Raw genomic sequence first — 18,821 nt, 5'->3', positions numbered from 1 at the left:
AGTCCTAAACAACCAGGGCTGCATTGACCTGCATTGTATCCTACATATAACACTGTGAAATATCACAGTAATCACAGGTTTGTGGAGTGTTTGGATGTTGAGTTACTGGAATTATGATCTGTGTTTTAGTGCCCTCTTGTGATTAATCCCAGAACATGAGCATGATGTCATGATGAGAAAGTCTTACACTGTTCATTCACATGAAAATATTGTAGATACACAATATCTGCATCAAATCACACTTTTTAGCATGACATGTTTGGTATCTTAAGAAACTTAGGGACAAGTAGCATTTTAATTAACAATTGTTTACACTGCTGATGGTTAACCATCTTCAAGGATCTACAGATTTAATACATCTTTTAGATTTAACCTTTTTCTAAACTTTCAAGAGGCTTCTTTAGTTCTGACTGACTGGTAGGACCTTACATCTCAGACAGATAGTTATTACAACAATAAAGAGCACTCACAACCCAAGTGGAAACAATGGTGCCTGGTTAATGATCCCACCAAGGCTATATACAGTCAGTCAGAACTGAAGAAGCCTCTTGAGATGAGAGGTGAAACGTCTACACAGATCTACAAGTCCAGTTGCCCCAGATTTTACCCTTCTCGAGGAAAGATGACCTGGATGACTGAGAACTTTCACAGACCTCCATGTGACAGCCAATTCACAAGGGCCTCGGGATATTCAACTCATCATTTTGAGCCATAGATGAAGTGACAACTTTATCCAGAAGTGTAGATTAAGTGATTTATGGTGACTGTAACAGTGCATTGTTTGGGCTTTGAGCTTTTATCCAACAGCAGTAAAAATTATTTTAAATTTCACTGTAAAAGCCTCAAATTAAAACATAAATTTTCAGTTTATTATTACTATTATAACTCACATTCTTTTAAAAGCAAATAAATATCACAAACAAAACCCATACACTTATTCAGAGCATCATATAATTCAATTTACAACTATACACCTGTGTACGAGTCCTCACACTGTAAATTCTTTTCTATCAATAGACGTTCCTGCTTTAGCTTCTTTCTCTGGTTGTTCATTCACATCCGTCCATGTTCTGTCCATGCTTGTGCCCCTTCAAGTGTTACTCCAGAGGAATGCCTTGTTGTCCAACACACTGGCCAGTTTATGGTTGAGAGGCTGGTGAAACTCCCTGAGGAAGTCTCTGGTGGCTGGAAGCATAGGACCCAGGTTCCTGTCTGCTGCCCGCCGAGTGTTAGACATGGGCCGTTTGGTCAGTGCTACCTCTACCTGCTCTGACAGAGGACCTGCAAGAAGGATGGGAGCTGAGTCAGTGTCCTTATTGATACATATATACTTAGAGTTTTAGATATAAAGAGCATATCACTGCAGCTTTTTGGATACGTACCTACACTGAGAAAATCAAAAACTTTCTTGATTGTCACATTAAGGTTAGCTGCGTAGTCCTCTAGTCGAAGAACTAGAATCTGCTCCCTGTGGAAAACTGTCAGCCAGTCCAGCAAGAAGATGATGTACATCCCCAAATTTAGCCTCACCTGTGGGGAGAAAAAAATCAGTCAAGTCAACATCACAAGACGTGTTTTTGCAAGATTGTTTTGTCAGCTGCTGTTCCCAAGGTCGAAACATTAAATCTCAACTGTCAATTAAACATGAACGAGAAATCCTTAAAGCGTCCAAAGTAGAAAAAAAATCATTTAAACAATGCATGCAAATTGACTTTAAGGATAAGAAAATGTCGACAAATTCAACAATTAATTGATCACTGTAGTGAAGGTCGTCTTCAGTACTCATAGTCAAAAATCAAAGAGATGGATGTTTTATTGAGATTATTTAACAATTGTATTAACAATAGGTGTTTGTAGATTTAGCCAAAAGGATAATGTTAAATGTGGCGTGACTGAAATCTTTGTTCAAGTCACTCACCTTTTTCGTCTTCTCTCCGGCGTGCTAGGTTTAGGGTTAGGGTTATGTTGACTATTACATAGTGTTTGATGATTTCCTTCTGTGATATTTAACACAGTAAGATCAGCCAGTACAGTAATATATATGTATTTTAAGATGTCTGTAGTGTTGTTTTCATGTCAAGTGAGGGGAAGATTTCCCTTTGCTGTCAAAGACTCTGGATCAGCAGCAAACTATATAAGGCTGCCAGTTTCTAGCACAAGGGGGCTGCTGTCAGGACCACACTTCCACAGTATTTATATGTGGAAAATGTCTGTATTGCGAATATGTCTTCACTGTCAGTGAAATAAACACCTGGTTGGTCTGCACCTAACATCTACTTTAAACCTCCTGCTATCCAGCTGTTACACGGCTATCCTAACAATCATGTAGCAAGAATTGTCTGTGCTTGACATAACTTGCTCCTCTCTAACACATCACTGTTGCATTGGGTGACGTGTTCCTTCTTGATGACAAATGCAAACTGTATTTTATTTTGAGTCAACAATATAATGTTGTGTTGCTCTAAATACTCTAACAAATATGTGTTAACAAATACACTGATATATACCTAAAAACCTAGAGACAACATAACTGTGCTTAGCAGCTTTTGGACATGGCAGAGAGACCAATGAGGATGTTGATAGAAGAAGAGACTATTCAATAAGAAGATCCAACTATTCATTTCAGTTCAGCGCCACATTAAACTTTTATTTCAGCCACACTGTCAGCAGCCCTGCAGGAGACCAGCTCTGCTGATGGCCGATCTCCTTCCAGGTTCCAGCCAATACACTGGAACAAGCAGACAGTTTTTTTTAATACAAAGTAAGAAATAACTTCTTAACAGGGCCAAATTATTGGGAATATGTCGACGATATGTCATGTTTAATTACTGTTTGTTGCAGGTTAAAATAAGGATGAGACAGATGCACTGACACTATGAATCCTCAGGAGGGCACCAGAGTACAACACCACCGGCTGAAAGAAAGCTTCTGTGCTGTTACTCCCAAAGCAGAGTGGCATGAACTTTAACAGATTTTGAAAGCCCTCATCCTCGTCTCATTCCTAACAGAAGACTAAATGGAAAGAATCTAATGTTGTTGTTTTTTCTTTTGTTTATTGGTCAGATTTGAGTTGAACTCTGTTCCAATGGTTTTAGGTCCAGCTGATTGCCGCTTTTCCCTGTTGTAAATCTCCCAGGATAACAGTGCTGTCACCTGTATGCTGTGATTAGGGGTGACAACCGACAGAGCTCATAACTCAGCTCACTCCTGTGGGAGCGATTCCTGATAGAATATATGCTGAAGGGTCTGAAGTGACTCTGGGCAGAAAGTTGGTCATATTTTTCCCTGTACAGAACAAGATGCACTTGCAGTGCAGTAATATCCATTTTCAATCACGTTAAGGACAGGTAGAAATTCTCAAAGAAGAAATTAAGTGTTTGTTGTGAGGTATAATTAGATTTAGTTGTAAAAAGCTATTATTATTCTTATGTAAACTAATCTTCAGACAGTTAAAAGTGAGAACATCATATCAGCTAACCGGCATGGCATTGGAGAGGCTGGTGTTGTAGACGCAGGAGCGAAGTGACCTCTCAGACAGGCAGGACTGAAACAACTGCACAGACTCTATGACCTTCTGATGGAAGTCTTCTGCTGACTTGTTGGCCATCTTAAAGTACAGGTAGTCAGAATAAAGTCTGGAAAAGGAGAAACAGAGGTGTAAGCCAATTGGAACCATGAAAGGACATTTTGCTGGATGTACAATAGGGGTTGTAATTTATATCTGTTCTGCAACTATGACAAACTACCCTTAGAAACAATCCAAAGTAAACTGTCCCACCACAGAAAATTACATCTGTATCTATACAGGCATGGATGTTTTTGTCTACATTACCTCTCTACTGGATCTCTAAGCATGATGATGATTTTGGCACCGGGCTGGACTGTGTGGATGAAGTCCTGGGCCAGGAACGGCGGCTCTGTCTCTTCCCTGTCTCCATGGAGATAGCTCCAGGCTTGGTTGTCCCACATCGTGGAGGCACTGGCTTCACCTGTCAAGACATTGACAGTCTTAGCAACACCTTGGGTAACAACAGTTCATTTAAAATGCAGTGGGTAGTGCACATGCTCAGTTATAATAATGTAGTGAAGCTGAACTGAATCTTGGGCCAAAATATGCAAGCGATGTTGTAAATATTTTCCTTATCTGGAAACTTTATGCATTCATAATTTACCCTTGAACTGATCTGGGAGTACGCTTGCAGATCTTTATTTAAAAATGAATCAACATTGTTTAGTAACCATGCAAAATATTAATAAAGAGCAAAGCCAAGTGAGCAGAACCTTCTTTTCAGCACATGACCTGAAAAACAAAATTAATATCATGAGTTGCCAAAAAGATAAACGCTACTTGACCACAAAACTGGAATTTCTTGACTCAACCTCATTTAAATTCGCAGATGCATGGAGAATGAATAAAGGTGGTTGTGACAGTACCCAGAGGCGTTTCAGGTTTTGTGTACACTTCTTAGACAATAAAGGACGGGGAGACAAAAGCGAGTTGTATTTTGAGTCGTGGTCAGGATCCTGGGTCTTCAGAAAATATCAAATGAAACTATAACGGCAAGAGATTGTTCAATCTGGTGCCCAATGGACACTAATAATACCAAACCATACCCACCCACACACACAAACACTTTGACATGTGTTCACCTGTTATGAGCTGGAGTGTGCGGTGGTCTCCAGATGAATTTCCACTGATTTCTTTTTGGATGTTGTGGGCTGCCAAGTCAAACAGATCCAGGTAGTCTTCAACAGGAAAACTTTCCTGGAAGCCATCTTTGAAACGGATATAACCTGCACCCCGAAGTTGAACACCAAAATAACACTCATTATACATTCTTTTGTGCACTTCTTCACCGCAGATTTCATATAATGGATTACATAAGCGCCTTAGTGTTTTGGTCAAGTCTAAAAGCACAAAAATGATGCCAAGTTCTTATAAAACAGACAGAAATCAGACACTAAGTACAATAGTTATATAACATATTGTTTTTCAATTTCAATTTCAATAGCAAGTACTTCCTGGCTCACAGTAAAAGCTCTCCAGTGGAAAGAATAAATCATTCATATTATTATGAAGCAGTTGCAGAAGGTTTTCAGTTATAGTCAGTGGTGGAGTTGCAGGAGCTTGCAGACTAGAAGTTTATCTCTTCATTTGGACATTTCTATACTGCAGAATTGGAATTTATTGTTAGAAATAATGTGCTCTTTTGATTTGTGTGAAGAAATTGTGTGTATTAAAGGAAAACATAATTTTTACATTAAAGGTACATTAAAAGAGCATCCACACCACTTGGCATCTAACCCCCAAATATAGACATAACAATAAAATCATGATGTACAAGTTAAGTTCAATTAAACTTAACTTAAGTTAAATAAATGTTATTTCTGTTCGGATATTATTTACGTGTAAAGTCATTGTATATGGCAAATGTTGGATGAAAGGTCTAAGATTATGTTCAGTTTCTGACATCCTGTTTTAAATCAGTGAAATACAATTTCAGTGCTCAAAAAGCATGAACAGGTATGGTGCTAATAATATACGTAAGTAGTAGTTATGCACCAAAGCACCAAGAATAATTCTATGTGAAAAACTACTTGCCAATAAAACATTTTCTAATTCTGAGTCTGTTATGTTGCTTTGTTTTCCTGTCTCACTAAATTTCGATTGCACCGGGTTTTCAGAGGAAGACTGAATTAATTAATGACCCGAGTCAAAATAAGATATACTCTGGAGACTATGGGGCCCAGGAACTTGGAGCATATGGTAAAACAGCTTCTACCTGATGATTGTTTGTGACTGTTAAATTATTTATATGTTATTAGAAGCAGAAGCAGGGACAGATTTCAGTGAGTTTAGAAGCCAGCGTAGGGGTAATAGTTTACAGGTATACAATACCAATAATAAATCCTATTAATTAGGTCCTCTAAGATATCTGATGACTTACCAAAGCGTTTCCTGGTCCACCAGTGCGGCTCCTTCATCGTGTTGAATTTGACCTCTGGATGCAGCAGCAGCCTGTGGAACAAGTCAGTTGTGCCACACTTCGGTTGGCCGATGATGTAAAAAAACGGCAAGCAGCGTAGACGAAACAGTTTGCTGTCTCTGTGGTGTAAGTGCTGGTGGAAGTTGGTCTTCAGGTGGTCACACACAGTCTTGAAGCTCTTTGAGCGCAGAGTGAAGAGGTTCCTCTTGTATGGATCAGTGCTGAGTTCACTGGAGAACTCCTCGTACCAGCAAGGGCTCTTGATGCCGGGAAGGAAATGGCGAGGAATTACAGAGAACAACTGCAGAGAGGATCAAAATGAGATCAGAAAATACAGAGGCTGGACCAAAGAACAGAAAACTGTATTACCCCATTGGTAAATCATGATTTGGAGGATATTCTCCAATGTACTCCTTTAGTATCTGAAAGGTCTATCACAGAGAACAGCAGCTGTTTTCACCTTGAATTCATACAAAAATGTTGGCGCGCTGTGTAGAATGTTACTAGAAACGAAATGTGATGATGTTCAAAACATTAAAACCCCATATTTAATTAAAAATAGCAAAGACATCAAATCTTGAAACTGAGAAATTGAGTTGCTTTTGGAAATTTATTTTGAATTTAGTGCCAGCGACACATTTGGAGGACAGTAGCAACAAAAAGTTGTAATGAAAAGTTGAACACCTGGTGAGAGATCACACAATTAATAGTTTAAGTAACATGATTGGGTATAGAAACTCTGCGCTATCAAATAGTGCAACAATTTAAGAATAATGTCTCTCAACGTCAAATTGCAAAGAATCTGGGGATTTCGTTGTCTATAGTTTATAATACCAATTCATAGAATCAGATGAAGTCTCTCTGCATGCAATGAATAAACCAACTTGAACCAATGCTGAAAACCAACATTGGATGGCTATAATCTTCAGGCCCTCAGACGGCACTCCTTGGTCTGAGGAACACTTCCAAAACCATTGTCTGCGAACACAGTTCATCGCTGCATCCATAAATGAGTGTCCCATCCAAAAGGGAATCCATATATGAACCAGATCCAGAAACAGTGTCTGTGTGTCTGCAATAATAACATTTCTCAGTTTCAACATTTGATATGTTGTCTTTGTGTGCCAGTGGCTAGAAGTTCTCATGACATCCAACATTTAGGCCCAGATGACTGATGATTTTTACAGATGCATCATCACCTTCTGTATTTGGCCATTTTGTAAAACTGTTTTATGTCGCTTTAAAAAACATCCATATGTCTAACGCTGACACACACCACTAATTGCTATTCAGCTTACTGACTCAGTCGGGCTGTAGTTGTGTAACTGTCAAGCGCTGTTGATGCTTTAGCCATAAACACCGCAAAATGATGTAGGGCAATGTGGAAAGGTATGATGAGAACATACACCAAATACAAGAGAATTACAGTCTATTAGCACATAGACGTGAGTAGGCCTTTAGCAACATGTGTAACCTGATATTTACTTAACAGCATTACAAACTTTACCTCTACAACCATTACGCAGAATCAACACCTCTGTCAACACTAGTCATTATGAGCTTCACCAAAGAGGCTTTTACTGTAGGGTTGATTGTAACGTGTTTGTTATTTGCCAGTCTTCTACTGAGTTATCGTTATATGCCAGCATATATTTGTCATTGTTGGTCTACTGATGTAAAGCAAAAATGAGATATACCACTTTTCTACAGACTTACACGAGAATCTGTTTCAATAATGTCCTTTTTGTCGGGAACCTTCCTGGGTGTGTATTCCAGTTTGGAGCTGATGTTCTTCACCAGCGATTTCATGTCTATTAATTTCTTTTCAGAGGAAACTTCATCTGCTGCTGTGCTGGTCAGCACAACCACAGGTCTGAAGTGATCGGGTGAGGGGGTGAACAAAGATCCTTTCTTGTCCCACGTCAGGATGTAAGAAGCCATGACGAGGAACGTCAGTGTCAACCCCATCAGGAAGCTAACCACTTTGACTTTTGAGACACTCCGCAGTTGAGTAAGTGACAACAGGGGACCCCATTTCACAACCAGATTTTCAGACATGTTTGTGTGCCTAAAGTCAAAAAATGTCCTGATAGGCCTTTTCTCATAGTTCTCAGCCATGGGCAAGCTGTGGAGCCTGTGACTGTGGTCCGTTTGGGTGTTGCTCCCATATTTGCAGTCCGATAGTGTCATACTGACATAGAAGCAGAGTAGGCATGTAGAAAAAGGAGCCAGGAAATTATCCTTTCAAAGCTTCACCTACAAGAGGTTGTGTATCCTGATGTGTCCATTCATCATAGTTTTTAATTTGCAGGTCATCATTTGTCTTCATTTCTTATATGCTCCCTCAGTCTTCAGCAGGGCCTCCTGTAAACCAGAAACAGTTGTTAAAACACTGCACATGGCCTTTTTTGACTTCAGGTTTCTTTTCACCAAAAGTGCAGCAGTATAGCTGGCACCCTTTGAAGTATTTTAGTAATCTCCAAGAAAGATATGAATATTTTTAATATTATGGTATTTGAGGAAACCTCTCTAGGGCATGTGAATTTCAAACTATACTCCTTTCTATAGCACAAGTCAGCTCTGTGTTTTATGTCAGCTGTAGCGTGTGTGTGGTCTCCTGAATTGAGATCCCTTGCTTTACGATGAGGGCTATATAGCACATGCAAAGACAAGCTTTTTCAAAAGACCTTCAAGGTTAGAATAATAGTTACTCTGTAATTCAAAACTAAAAACACACAATTATTCTGTGTGAGCTAAAGGCCCACTCAGAGCTCTATTTTGATAACCTGGAAATATTATTTTCAAGATCAAGGTTTTTCACAAAGAGAACCAGGTCAGCTATTGATACAGGTGGACACGCAGTGTGGCAAGTACGTGCATTTTGTTTTCTTTTCCCTCCACATGAATAATAAGAAAGTAGGCAGTATTATTATAACTCTAGGGTCCAGTGCTAATAAAGTCCAGACAATGATGGTGTAAAATGTTCTTCAAACACTTCTCTGACACATCCTCAGCCTTTAACACGTTTTCTTTTTTGTTGTTGTTGCAGAGTTCATTAGATTTAACAATCCCACTGGAGCAGGGAATGAAATCCTGCACCAGTTACATGGAGCGCTGTCTGAATTTACAGAGCCGCACAACAGCAGCCTGTTAGAGTGTTACATGTGCACACTTAAATCATTAACGGTGCACATATAACCAATTTTAGCAATAATAGTTGATGGCTGTAAGTAAATGAGAAACTTCAACCAGCTCACAACAATTTACTTATTGCACCGATAGCGGAGCCACCTGCAGAAGAGATTGGCGGGTAGACATCATAACTGTAGGGCAAGTCTATCAGTTAGCTTACTGATAGCAAATTCTTAAATTATTGGACAATGTTGTGAAGGAGATACAAGCCTTGGGAGGTTTTTTAGAGGTTATTGGTGGTGCTGAGAATGAAGAGCTCAAACTCAAATATTTAGCCCCTCAGAAGTGAAACCTCACAGGCTTATTTGAGTGCAACAAGTGCAAGGATTTTTCTGTTCATGCTCTGTTTATATGGCGAACAGTTAAATCAGATTAAAAGGAATACAGATTTTACACATCAAGTTCAGTTTACTCATCATGAAGGTTGCAGCTCATAAAAACCAAGCAGCTCATAAAAATTAAGATGAATTGCAAAATAAGCCCATTTTCACAAATCATGACCAAGTCATCATCAGATACCCGATAAACACACACCTTTACATGTACATTTGTTCTCGCCAGCTCCTTCCATGTGTTTGTTGTTTCCCTCATTCCTCTTTTTTAATGTTGCAACAAAGCTATACATTGTGGCTTACTCAAACAAAGTCTGCATTATTGAAGACTTGCTGAATGTGTGCACAGAGGGCTTTCAAAGGTCCTCCAGAAAGCCATCTCACAGTTGCAGATTTCATAACGGATCAGCTCTGAGGCTTTGCAGACTTATCAGGAATGCATGGCAATATCTTTAGGTCTGCGTGGGTAGATGGCAGAGTCGGGCAGAGAACTTATTTTTGATCCCTTTAGAGGTGTTATGGGCCTCATATAATGGATTCCAGTAGACAGAAGTGGGATATTTAAGATGCCAGTGAGTTAGGTAGTAGTTAATAGATTAAGTTATTAGTGAATCGTGCTGCTTCTGATACTATTTCTGATTCCTGCCTCATCTTTCTATGTCTTATATTTCCATATCTGGATGATGTTTTTATGTTTTTTATGATGTGTAAAGCCCTTTCTAGCTATGTTTTGTAGTATCATATCAATGAATGTTACGCTTCTCTGGTCTCATTTTTTTCATGCCTCCAGCTAATTGTAATCCACTCTATTCTTTGTAGCTATCAATCTATTATTCTCATTAAAGATAAATGATTAGTTCAAGCTAAAAAAAAAAATCAAAGTGTGAGAGATGAATAGAGATTTGGAAATGTGACAGAGCATAAAGAGAGTAGTGAGAATCAAGGGCAAAGCATGGAGTGAAGTGAAGCAGCAGAGATGAGCAAATCAGTGTGAGAAAGAGCAGGAAATACAGCCTTTAGACCTTGTTGGTCTAAGAATCGATCTATGGTGGGAAGCAAACAGCAGGTGGGATTGACTGAGGTGAAACCCCATCATCAAAATCCTGCTGACTCCAAATAAAAAAAACTGCATTCATTATTACGTTAGATGCCTTTGTTGTCCTAAACACTCAAAATGTCAAAACTGATCTGGTATCCTGAACAGGATATAACTCATGTTGTTGGTGCAGTGTTGTTTAGACTGTGGATTTCTCAGATAATCTGAAATTTTGCAGACTCAGGTCTACATAACATAATACCATCAACAGTATCTTAGCGTGTTGTGTGTTGCAGATACTGTACCGGCAACATCTTCTTCGTCCATATTCTGTATTACTCTATATTACAATACCAACATATCTATTGATTTGATTGAAAGGAATTGTTCTGAAACACAGCACTCAAGTGATTTTGTGAAATTATAAATCTAAGTGATTAAATCCCTTGTTCTGTAATCTGTTTAACACTTCTCTGGGCTTGTGACGAATGCACAGCACTTCATCATGTCCATAGCAAGTGTGTTTGCTGCTAACATTTACTTATTTGCAGTAAACATAAAGTACAAATGTCTTTAATGGGAATGTTGTTTTTCGGGTGTTTGGTCATAAACTAATGAAAATTCTTCATCTTTTATGCTGCTAAATGTAAAACCAATGTCATTGCAATTCATGCTGAGGGCAACATGAATATGTGCCAAATTTCATGGTAATCTATGCAATATTTGTTGAGATATTTAACAAAAAAACACATGGTAAGTTCACTGTGGCGCTAGGGGAAAGGGTCAGGGGTTTGCCGGAGTTATTAAGATTCATCCTCTGAACACCACAACTGTCTGTATTAAATTTCATGGCAATCCATCATACTGATATTTCAAAGTAGTAGAACGATCAACAGATCATAATTGCCATCCGTGGGGGCACGGCTAAAAACCTTGCACAAATAGTTTCACATGCACACAGTTCAGACAGTTGTCTTGACTGTCCAAAGAGAATTAATCCTAATCTGTTTGGTGAGTCGCTGACCTTTCTCTTACTGCCACTGTCGGGCCAAAATTCCCTACTTGCAGAAAAGAAATTTCAACACTAGACTGGCAGATTGCCATGGGATTTAGAGAGGACAGCTGAGCTCCCACAGGATGAATTCTTTTTATTTTGGACAGTGAGTATTCCTCTTTCCCCATGCTCAGGTCAAGATATCAACTTTGCACAAGATGTCCCATGAAAAAATGTGCAGACACCCAGGAGGTCAAGACTGCAAGAGCTGCTATTTCTTACATTAACATAAACCCAGCTCTCTTCTCTTGATAATTAATAGGTATGTAAACTGCACTGCTCTGCTGTTTGAATATAAACCATGACTTGTGAACTTTTTTTTCAAGACAACCAACAAAATTCAATTGGAACTATACCTATATTTACCTTATATTTGAATCAATGTTTTCAGTCACATCACTAGTCACATCTACAACTGTCAGTAGTATTGCACTCTGAAAGTGGGGGATTTAATCACAAAAATACTATTTTCTACACAATATTGCTTTAAATTATATTATTTTTATTATGTTTTACCATGTTGTTTGTAAGTATTTAAAAAATACAGTTTTATACCTGATAATGGCCCTAGATGAAATGTCTTCAGTTATCACAATTCAGCCTCTGGGAACCATGAGTGTCTGTACCAATCCATGAAGTTGAGATATTTCACTGAATAAGTGAAATCTTTGACTTGTCGGTAGTGCTACAGCAAATGTCAAGGGTTTACCACAGTCATGAGAACTGCTCCTCTTGGATCAGTAGCAAATTTAATGACAATCCATCCAATAGTTGTCAAGTTATTCAACTCTGCGTCTATTGAGACGGCTCGTGTTTTGCTCTCTGACACAATGTGTTTTTTGATATATCTTCCAGGGGCGTCAAAGACTGACATTTTCAAATTCTGCACATTGTGGCATCATTTTGTTGACATCGTTGTAATACCAATGTTCAGCTGTGATGAAGTTCCATCATATCCAGTAGCTTGAGGCTGTTATATGGACAAAATATGAAGCTAATTATTTTTAATTAGCGCCAGCTGTACAGCTCCACAGCTCTGTGTCAAATTTGGTATTCAACTTTTTGCACTGCTGACAAATATTAACAATTAATAGTGTCAAACTACAGGCCAATGCCTTGTTCACTCTTCTTCCAGTCCTACCACCTTCAGACAGAAGACAAGGTGACAGTATATTAAAACTTGGTAGCATTTACTGTGACATTTCAGGCTTCAGATTGGCTCTAATGCATCTGCTTGATTTGTTTACTGAAATTATCTTTGGGGTGTTAAAGGCATGCCTTATACACACCGCCTCCCTATCTTGCACACGTTAATTTATCGCTTACCCTTTGAGACAAAACGATGCCAATCAACCTCAACCCATTCTGTGCCGCAGGTACCAAGATACCAACTGAACAACAAAGCTGCATCCCCGCAGAGCTTTTTCCAGAGACAAAATGCTGCACGCTGGATGCACAGCGCTGTTAAGCATCAACATTATGAAAGAAAGACGATCCACTGTGACCACAAACTCAGTTAAAGATCAGTTCTGAGAACCAGCACTCAGTAGACACGCATATTCTTGCCTATCTTAAAACATGTTTTAATCATGTCTTTGTGTTTATAACTGCGTAAACACATCCCGACCTTGTACAGTACACTCTGTGACTGGAACTTGGCTGAATCCCAGCACTGGGAAATGGGAGGCACGGGAGAAACCAATGCCACAAAAGGAAGTAAAACAGTCTCCCTGTTGATGATGAAGTAAAACAAAGATGGATGCAATACCAAACTGCAGAAAAGACTATAACTTCCTCTGTGTGGATGAAAAAGAAATCAAAAGTAATTTCAAGGACAGAAAATAGCAATTACACCCTGCTGTGAGGTACTCAGAGATTAGTGGTTTCTCTCTCTCTCTGGTCCTTTTCACAATCAGATTATGGATGAAATCTTGGCAGGAAATCTAACAGGTTCCTGAGAGCACAAATATCTCAGGAAGCGGGCTTCATCCGTCTCAAGATGTTGTCTACTCCTGATATGAGACCTCCCTTCCCATTTCACTTACCACTAAGAGAAATGATGAGTGACTTGATTTTCTGTCACTGGAGAATGATGTTTACCTTCTCAGTGATCTGACTCCTTAATCTGTTAAATAAGCAGCCTATCTAAGCAATAGTACAGTTTAAACAAAACAGACAGATGCTTTGACAGAGCACTAGAAATATTAAACCTCTTGTTTTACAGTGGTGTCTGTCTTGATCAAGCCAGGTCACCAAAGTCCACCTGGACATCTGGAGTGCAGATGTGGTCCTCAGCTCAACTGTGTATTTGTGCATGCGTGTAAGTGTATATATCTTCATACATGTGTTTTTTTCTAATAGCAACAGGTTGTTTGGCTTAGCAGCGCTTTAAAACCAATGTGACATTAATAACAAGCAGAGAACATCTGAATCATTTTTCCTCCTGTTTAATGAGTGCGAGGGAGAAGGAATGGGCAGCTTTGAAGACAAGAGGTAGATCTGAGGTCTGTCGAAGGTTGGCAGTGCAGCCTTTGTCACTTAAAGGGTAATTCAAGTTTGTAACGACTTGGGTCTTGTTTTAAGAATTCTGGTCGGTGCTTCTATCCATTATTGTGTTTACCAAAGTGATTGCTGAGATCTCGGACACAGCATCAAGACGTCTGCCTGCAGGATTTTCAAAGGCTTTTTAACACATGGTTAACCCTGTGAACAGGTTTGTTTCAACCATGATCTTCTTCTAAACCTAACCAAGACTTAAAATAAGAAATGTCAGATGTGTGACAGAACAAAAACAAAGTGTTTTCATCCTTTGTCTTCTCTGAAATGTGTTTTTTTTTATAGAGTGCATTGAAAAAAAAGAAAAGAAATGTTAGGCTTCTATAACTACCAAAGTAGACAGAATATACAAATAAAAAGGAATGCTATAATTAATCTTAATCTTAAATGATATCTGGCTCTTGATTATTAAATTAAGTTCAAAATATGTGCATAACTTTTATAAATCGACATATAAATTCTTTCTATTGGCAGCAACTGCTGACATTGAATCTCCCTCCCACTCCTTCACCCAATCCCTATAAAATAAAAAGAAATAATAAAGTTGATCTTTAAGGATTCATTTTAAAATGAAAATATAAGTCAACTAGTCTAAAAAAAAAGCCATAAACCCCAGACAAACCCCAGTCTCCTGGGTGTAAATCCTATGTTTGAGCAATTCATCCACCATGACCTTCTCTCTACATGGACTTTGTACCCATACTACACATGGGTGTATTATTAGAGCTGGATACCAGACCCAAAGATGGCGCCTATTCAGTCCAATGAGAATGCTCGCCTGGTGCGTATGCCAAAAAAAGTTTCTGGATTCACTTCCTGGTTATGTGGCCAACTGAACATGCACATAAGTGTTTTTTCCAGTTGGCCCCCTCTGCAAGTTCCCACACCACCTACAGACTTACATTGTGATCAGATAAATCTGTTTACACGACTCAAGGAAAGTTTCAAAAAATCATCATATATTAAAATGTTTTTTTGTTTTTTTTTCAGTGTTTACCGATCAATAAGAACGAAAAATCAGAACGACCCTTTAATAAGACTCTGGGCCCTGCTGACTGCATAATTCTAAATGTTACACAAATGTCCTATTTTATTTTGTTATAATTACAAAATAATGATGAGACTAATTAATCTGACCGCAGGGGACTTGCATTTTGCCAGGAGCAAATGTTCTTAACCCAAGAACAAAGGAAAACTGTTTTGAATACAGATTTCTGAAAGCTTGATTTAGCAGCATGTGCTTTTTCTTTAGTGTCCTTAATGACAATGAACCACAGTAACATCGGCCAGCTAGATCACAGCAGAGTAACTCCTCTGACTGATCACAAAAGTGACACAAAAGCTCAGCTGGGTCTTTTGGTTAGCATCGGCTTGATGTTCTCCACAAACCTGACACATGAATCTTCCTGAGCGGAGTGCATTTGGCTGCCGATTACGCCAATGAGAAACGCTTGAAGACAGAACCTGTCAGCGCCATTCAACGGCTCCTCCTTTTGATTGTGTGCGTCCATGTACTACAGTGAATCCTGTTTGTGCACACAAAAACGTTGCCACATGACATGCAGCAGCTTGTTGGATCTCTTTATGTACTCATGTAGCCAAAGCACACACCCAGTCTGTATTTTTAAGGTGCAAAAGTGTAAAATAAAAAGAAAGTTAACACTTGTGTAAATGTATAATTCTCATTTTTAAACCTGTATAATTGGACTGTAATTACTATGCGGCATGAACATGATAATTATAACCTGAATCACTAATGATTCATGAATCACTCATGATTTCTATTGCGACATTTCTCTGCTTGATCCCACATTGTAATACTTCAGGGAAAATATTTGTCTTGGCTGGTGACTCAGAATGAATCTCATTCAGCTGCAGCTAATTAAAGACATTTAGACTTTTACTGTTGGTTTCACGCTATGTGCAGGTAAGTTCTTACCTTATCTAAAGGTTGCATTCTGGTGTTAATTCATAAAAGGCCATTTTTGGGTGTTTGGGAGTTATAAAATTGTTAGCAATGCAGAATAACCTTGGTTTCTACAGCAACACTTTATGCATCAGAATGGATGCTTTTATGCACATATGTAGATAACGTCTTTTTTTTTTGTGATGTATGCAAATTCAACCAAACAACGTAATCTTGAAGGAGAAAAACATTTAAAGGTCAGTGGCAGTGAATGAAAAAGCTTCCTGGTACGACTGTAGAAACAACACATCGTCACACAGGAAAGAAAAACAAATATGCCAGCGAAAAACATCATCCATCAGGAAATTTCTCAACAGCATGGACAGCTCGAGCACAACAACAAGGGAGTGACAGATACAAGTGTACAAGTGTTAGAAATAATGCAGAACAAGTCTTGCGTTACTGAGGACGGTTGTCATCTGAAGTTTTAAACTACCAGCTTTTTAAATAGAAACTATGAGCAGTTGCCAAAACACTTGCATGCAATCCTCCCACATTCCTAATGTGCTCTGTTACAGAATCCTTTTCTTCCATTTGTGGCGGACCCCCAGAGTCCAGTCTAAACAATCTGATATGGTACAACTCTCTCCCTCTCTCTCTACCCTCTCATACTTTTAGCATTACCTAACCCTTCGAAAATCAGCCCTTGCCAAAAGAAGCATAGCTTTGACATCTCAGCAGCTCCAGACATTTGTTCCGCAAACTCGGGGGGCAACCTAAAACCTTCCTGCCCAGTCGACCAGACAGACTGCAGGACTGGGTGCAGCAGCCGGAGTGAGGTTTGATTTGGGTGTGTGCAGAGTCATACGGAGTGGAGAGGTGATAGAGGCTGACACTACATCCATGCCCTCCTCCTCGCACGCTCCACTCTTTCGCCTTCCAATTAACAATAATGTACAGCTTCAGTGATTTCGAAGCTGCCCACAGAGGCCAGTTTGTCCAAAGGTCATCTGCCTACCTGTCAGGACCTCTGCTCTGCACTCTGCAGCCCCTTTAATAGACCAGAATGGAAAAAAAAAAACAGGGCAGGATATTAAACTAAATGTCAGACAGAAAGTGAGCGCACAAACATCTCACACATCAACAGATATCACATCCCGGACTTTAAACCAAACTAAAACAAGAAAACATACACAAGTTAGTGACTTAATGGCTTGTTTGCTGGGATGCATGAAGGGAACCATTTAAGCAGAATGGAAGAAATTTACCATGGGAAATCTGTCAAGTAGTCATGCCCAGTTTGTTATGTTGGAATACACAGAGCAGTAATTACAAGATAAGCACAAGATGTTGGGGGCATGTTTACAAATGTTTTACTACAGTTTATCCTTGCCTCATAACACGGTCCTGTCTGTAGCTGGATCTCTGGTAAACCTAGAGTCTCTTACCCCCCAGAGACACAACACTGAGATATTCTGCAGCTGTTCGCTTAGGGAGAAAATGTAACCGGAGGGTTGTTAGTTTTAGTCTTAAACACACTCATTTTTTGACACAATTATTGTAATATTTGTATGCAGTGTTTTGATTATGTCTTATATTTCAGTTAAGTTTATTATTGGGTGTTGCTCTATATGCAGACAGACTATTCATGGACATAGTGACTAACGTTTCCTGTGAGACTAATGAAGATGATAAGAAGGTGAATATATGAGGAAACAATTTTTAGTATCAGGATAATGAACTTTTAAATAATTTAACAAAAACGCCACTCAGCTATGGTATAATCTGTAATCACAGCAGAAATCTAACATTTTTTTAAATTATTTTTTTAATATACTTTATCAACAAAGATACTCACACTGGAGTTGGATCCACGCGCCTCTGAGCCATGATGACCACCAATCAAGGCGGCGATTGAGACGACCATGACAGGTGTGTGAATGAAGCGTCCAGTGAAATACATGTGAACGTATCCTCAGCAGGAACGGTGTTCATGTTGACAAAAGCCGGCTGGGTCTTTCCTTACCTTCCGGAGTCTCTCCATCTGACTGAAGCTCCGCTGCGCGCAACAGAGTGAGGAGAAGGAGAGAGAGAGAGAGAGAGACAGAGAGACAGAGAGAGAGGGGGGAGGTGCGCATGTGGAAACACCGGCAGGACAACCATCAATTGTATCTACATTTCAACCACGAAATGCTTTTATTGACTGGGTTTGACGAGCTGTTGTGATGAATGGAAGGCTACAAGACTTCAAAAGCAAATCAATAGTTTTATTCCATTAAAAGTTGCTGCTAGAATGAAAAGACACAATCTGGATTAAAATGTATGACATAATTATTGTTCCAGGTGCTGATTTGTTGTTGGAAAACATCCTGTTTATAATTATGAGCAAACTTCCTCAAGTGTCCTCATGAAGCTCCACAAGAATCAATAACATACCATGCAGATGTGTACACCACTTCCCATAAATAGGCTGTTTTTATTTATTTGGCTTTTCATTTGCTTTCATTTTCATGGACAAATTAGACTCTCTGAATTACACAGCAGCACTCCAGCCTTGAAATAATCCCCTACATATTTAAATCATCTCCCTTTTGGATGTTCTTTGAAGCAAAAAAGAAAATGAAAGAAGGTTTTCAGGTGAAACACTAACATGGCCATGGGCGATTCTTGAGAAAAAGGCGTGTTTAGTCATCACCTTGTGGTTTCAGCAATATTGTGCAACTGGGGATACGTTTTGGTTATGCAATATCTACAGTGT

The 18,821-nt window shown here is 39.1% G+C and overlaps 1 protein-coding gene across 5 annotated transcripts; it reads right to left on the bottom strand.

The window, feature by feature from the left end:
- Positions 1-276: 276 nt before the first annotated feature.
- Positions 277-18,142, bottom strand: LOC104929338 (carbohydrate sulfotransferase 15). Of its 5 annotated transcripts, none has more exons than XM_027278032.1 (9): positions 17,922-18,142; positions 17,082-17,114; positions 7,704-8,351; positions 5,949-6,288; positions 4,651-4,794; positions 3,833-3,989; positions 3,479-3,635; positions 1,383-1,530; positions 277-1,281 (listed from the first exon to the last, which is right to left on the bottom strand). In XM_027278032.1, exons 3-9 carry the CDS (start codon positions 8,175-8,177, stop codon positions 1,091-1,093), a joined length of 1,611 nt encoding a protein of 536 aa, XP_027133833.1. In that variant the 5' UTR covers positions 8,178-8,351; positions 17,082-17,114; positions 17,922-18,142; the 3' UTR covers positions 277-1,090. The 5 variants fall into 5 exon arrangements, with proteins under 5 accessions (XP_027133833.1, XP_019124853.2, XP_019124851.2 ...); XM_019269308.2 differs by having other exon boundaries at positions 8,248-8,351; XM_019269306.2 differs by lacking the exon at positions 17,082-17,114.
- Positions 18,143-18,821: the final 679 nt, after the last annotated feature.

The sequence above is a fragment of the Larimichthys crocea genome, chromosome III (genome assembly GCF_000972845.2).
Source record: "Larimichthys crocea isolate SSNF chromosome III, L_crocea_2.0, whole genome shotgun sequence".
In the NCBI taxonomy this organism is placed as follows: Eukaryota; Metazoa; Chordata; class Actinopteri; family Sciaenidae; genus Larimichthys; species Larimichthys crocea.
Note: the sequence above shows the minus strand (reverse complement) of the source record. Positions and strands in the feature narration are given on the sequence as shown.

What these genes read in the sequence shown, in the direction of transcription:
- LOC104929338 (XM_027278032.1), bottom strand. Translation starts at nt 8,177, where the DNA reads ATGACACTATCGGACTGCAAATATGGGAGCAACACCCAAACGGACCAC. An exon ending in GTGGACCAGGAAACGCTTTG is followed by an intron (nt 4,795 to 5,948) that starts GTAAGTCATCAG and finishes TTCGGGGTGCAG; the next exon opens with GTTATATCCGTTTCAAAGAT. An exon ending in GCCTCTCCAATGCCATGCCG is followed by an intron (nt 1,531 to 3,478) that starts GTTAGCTGATAT and finishes TTCTCCCCACAG; the next exon opens with GTGAGGCTAAATTTGGGGAT.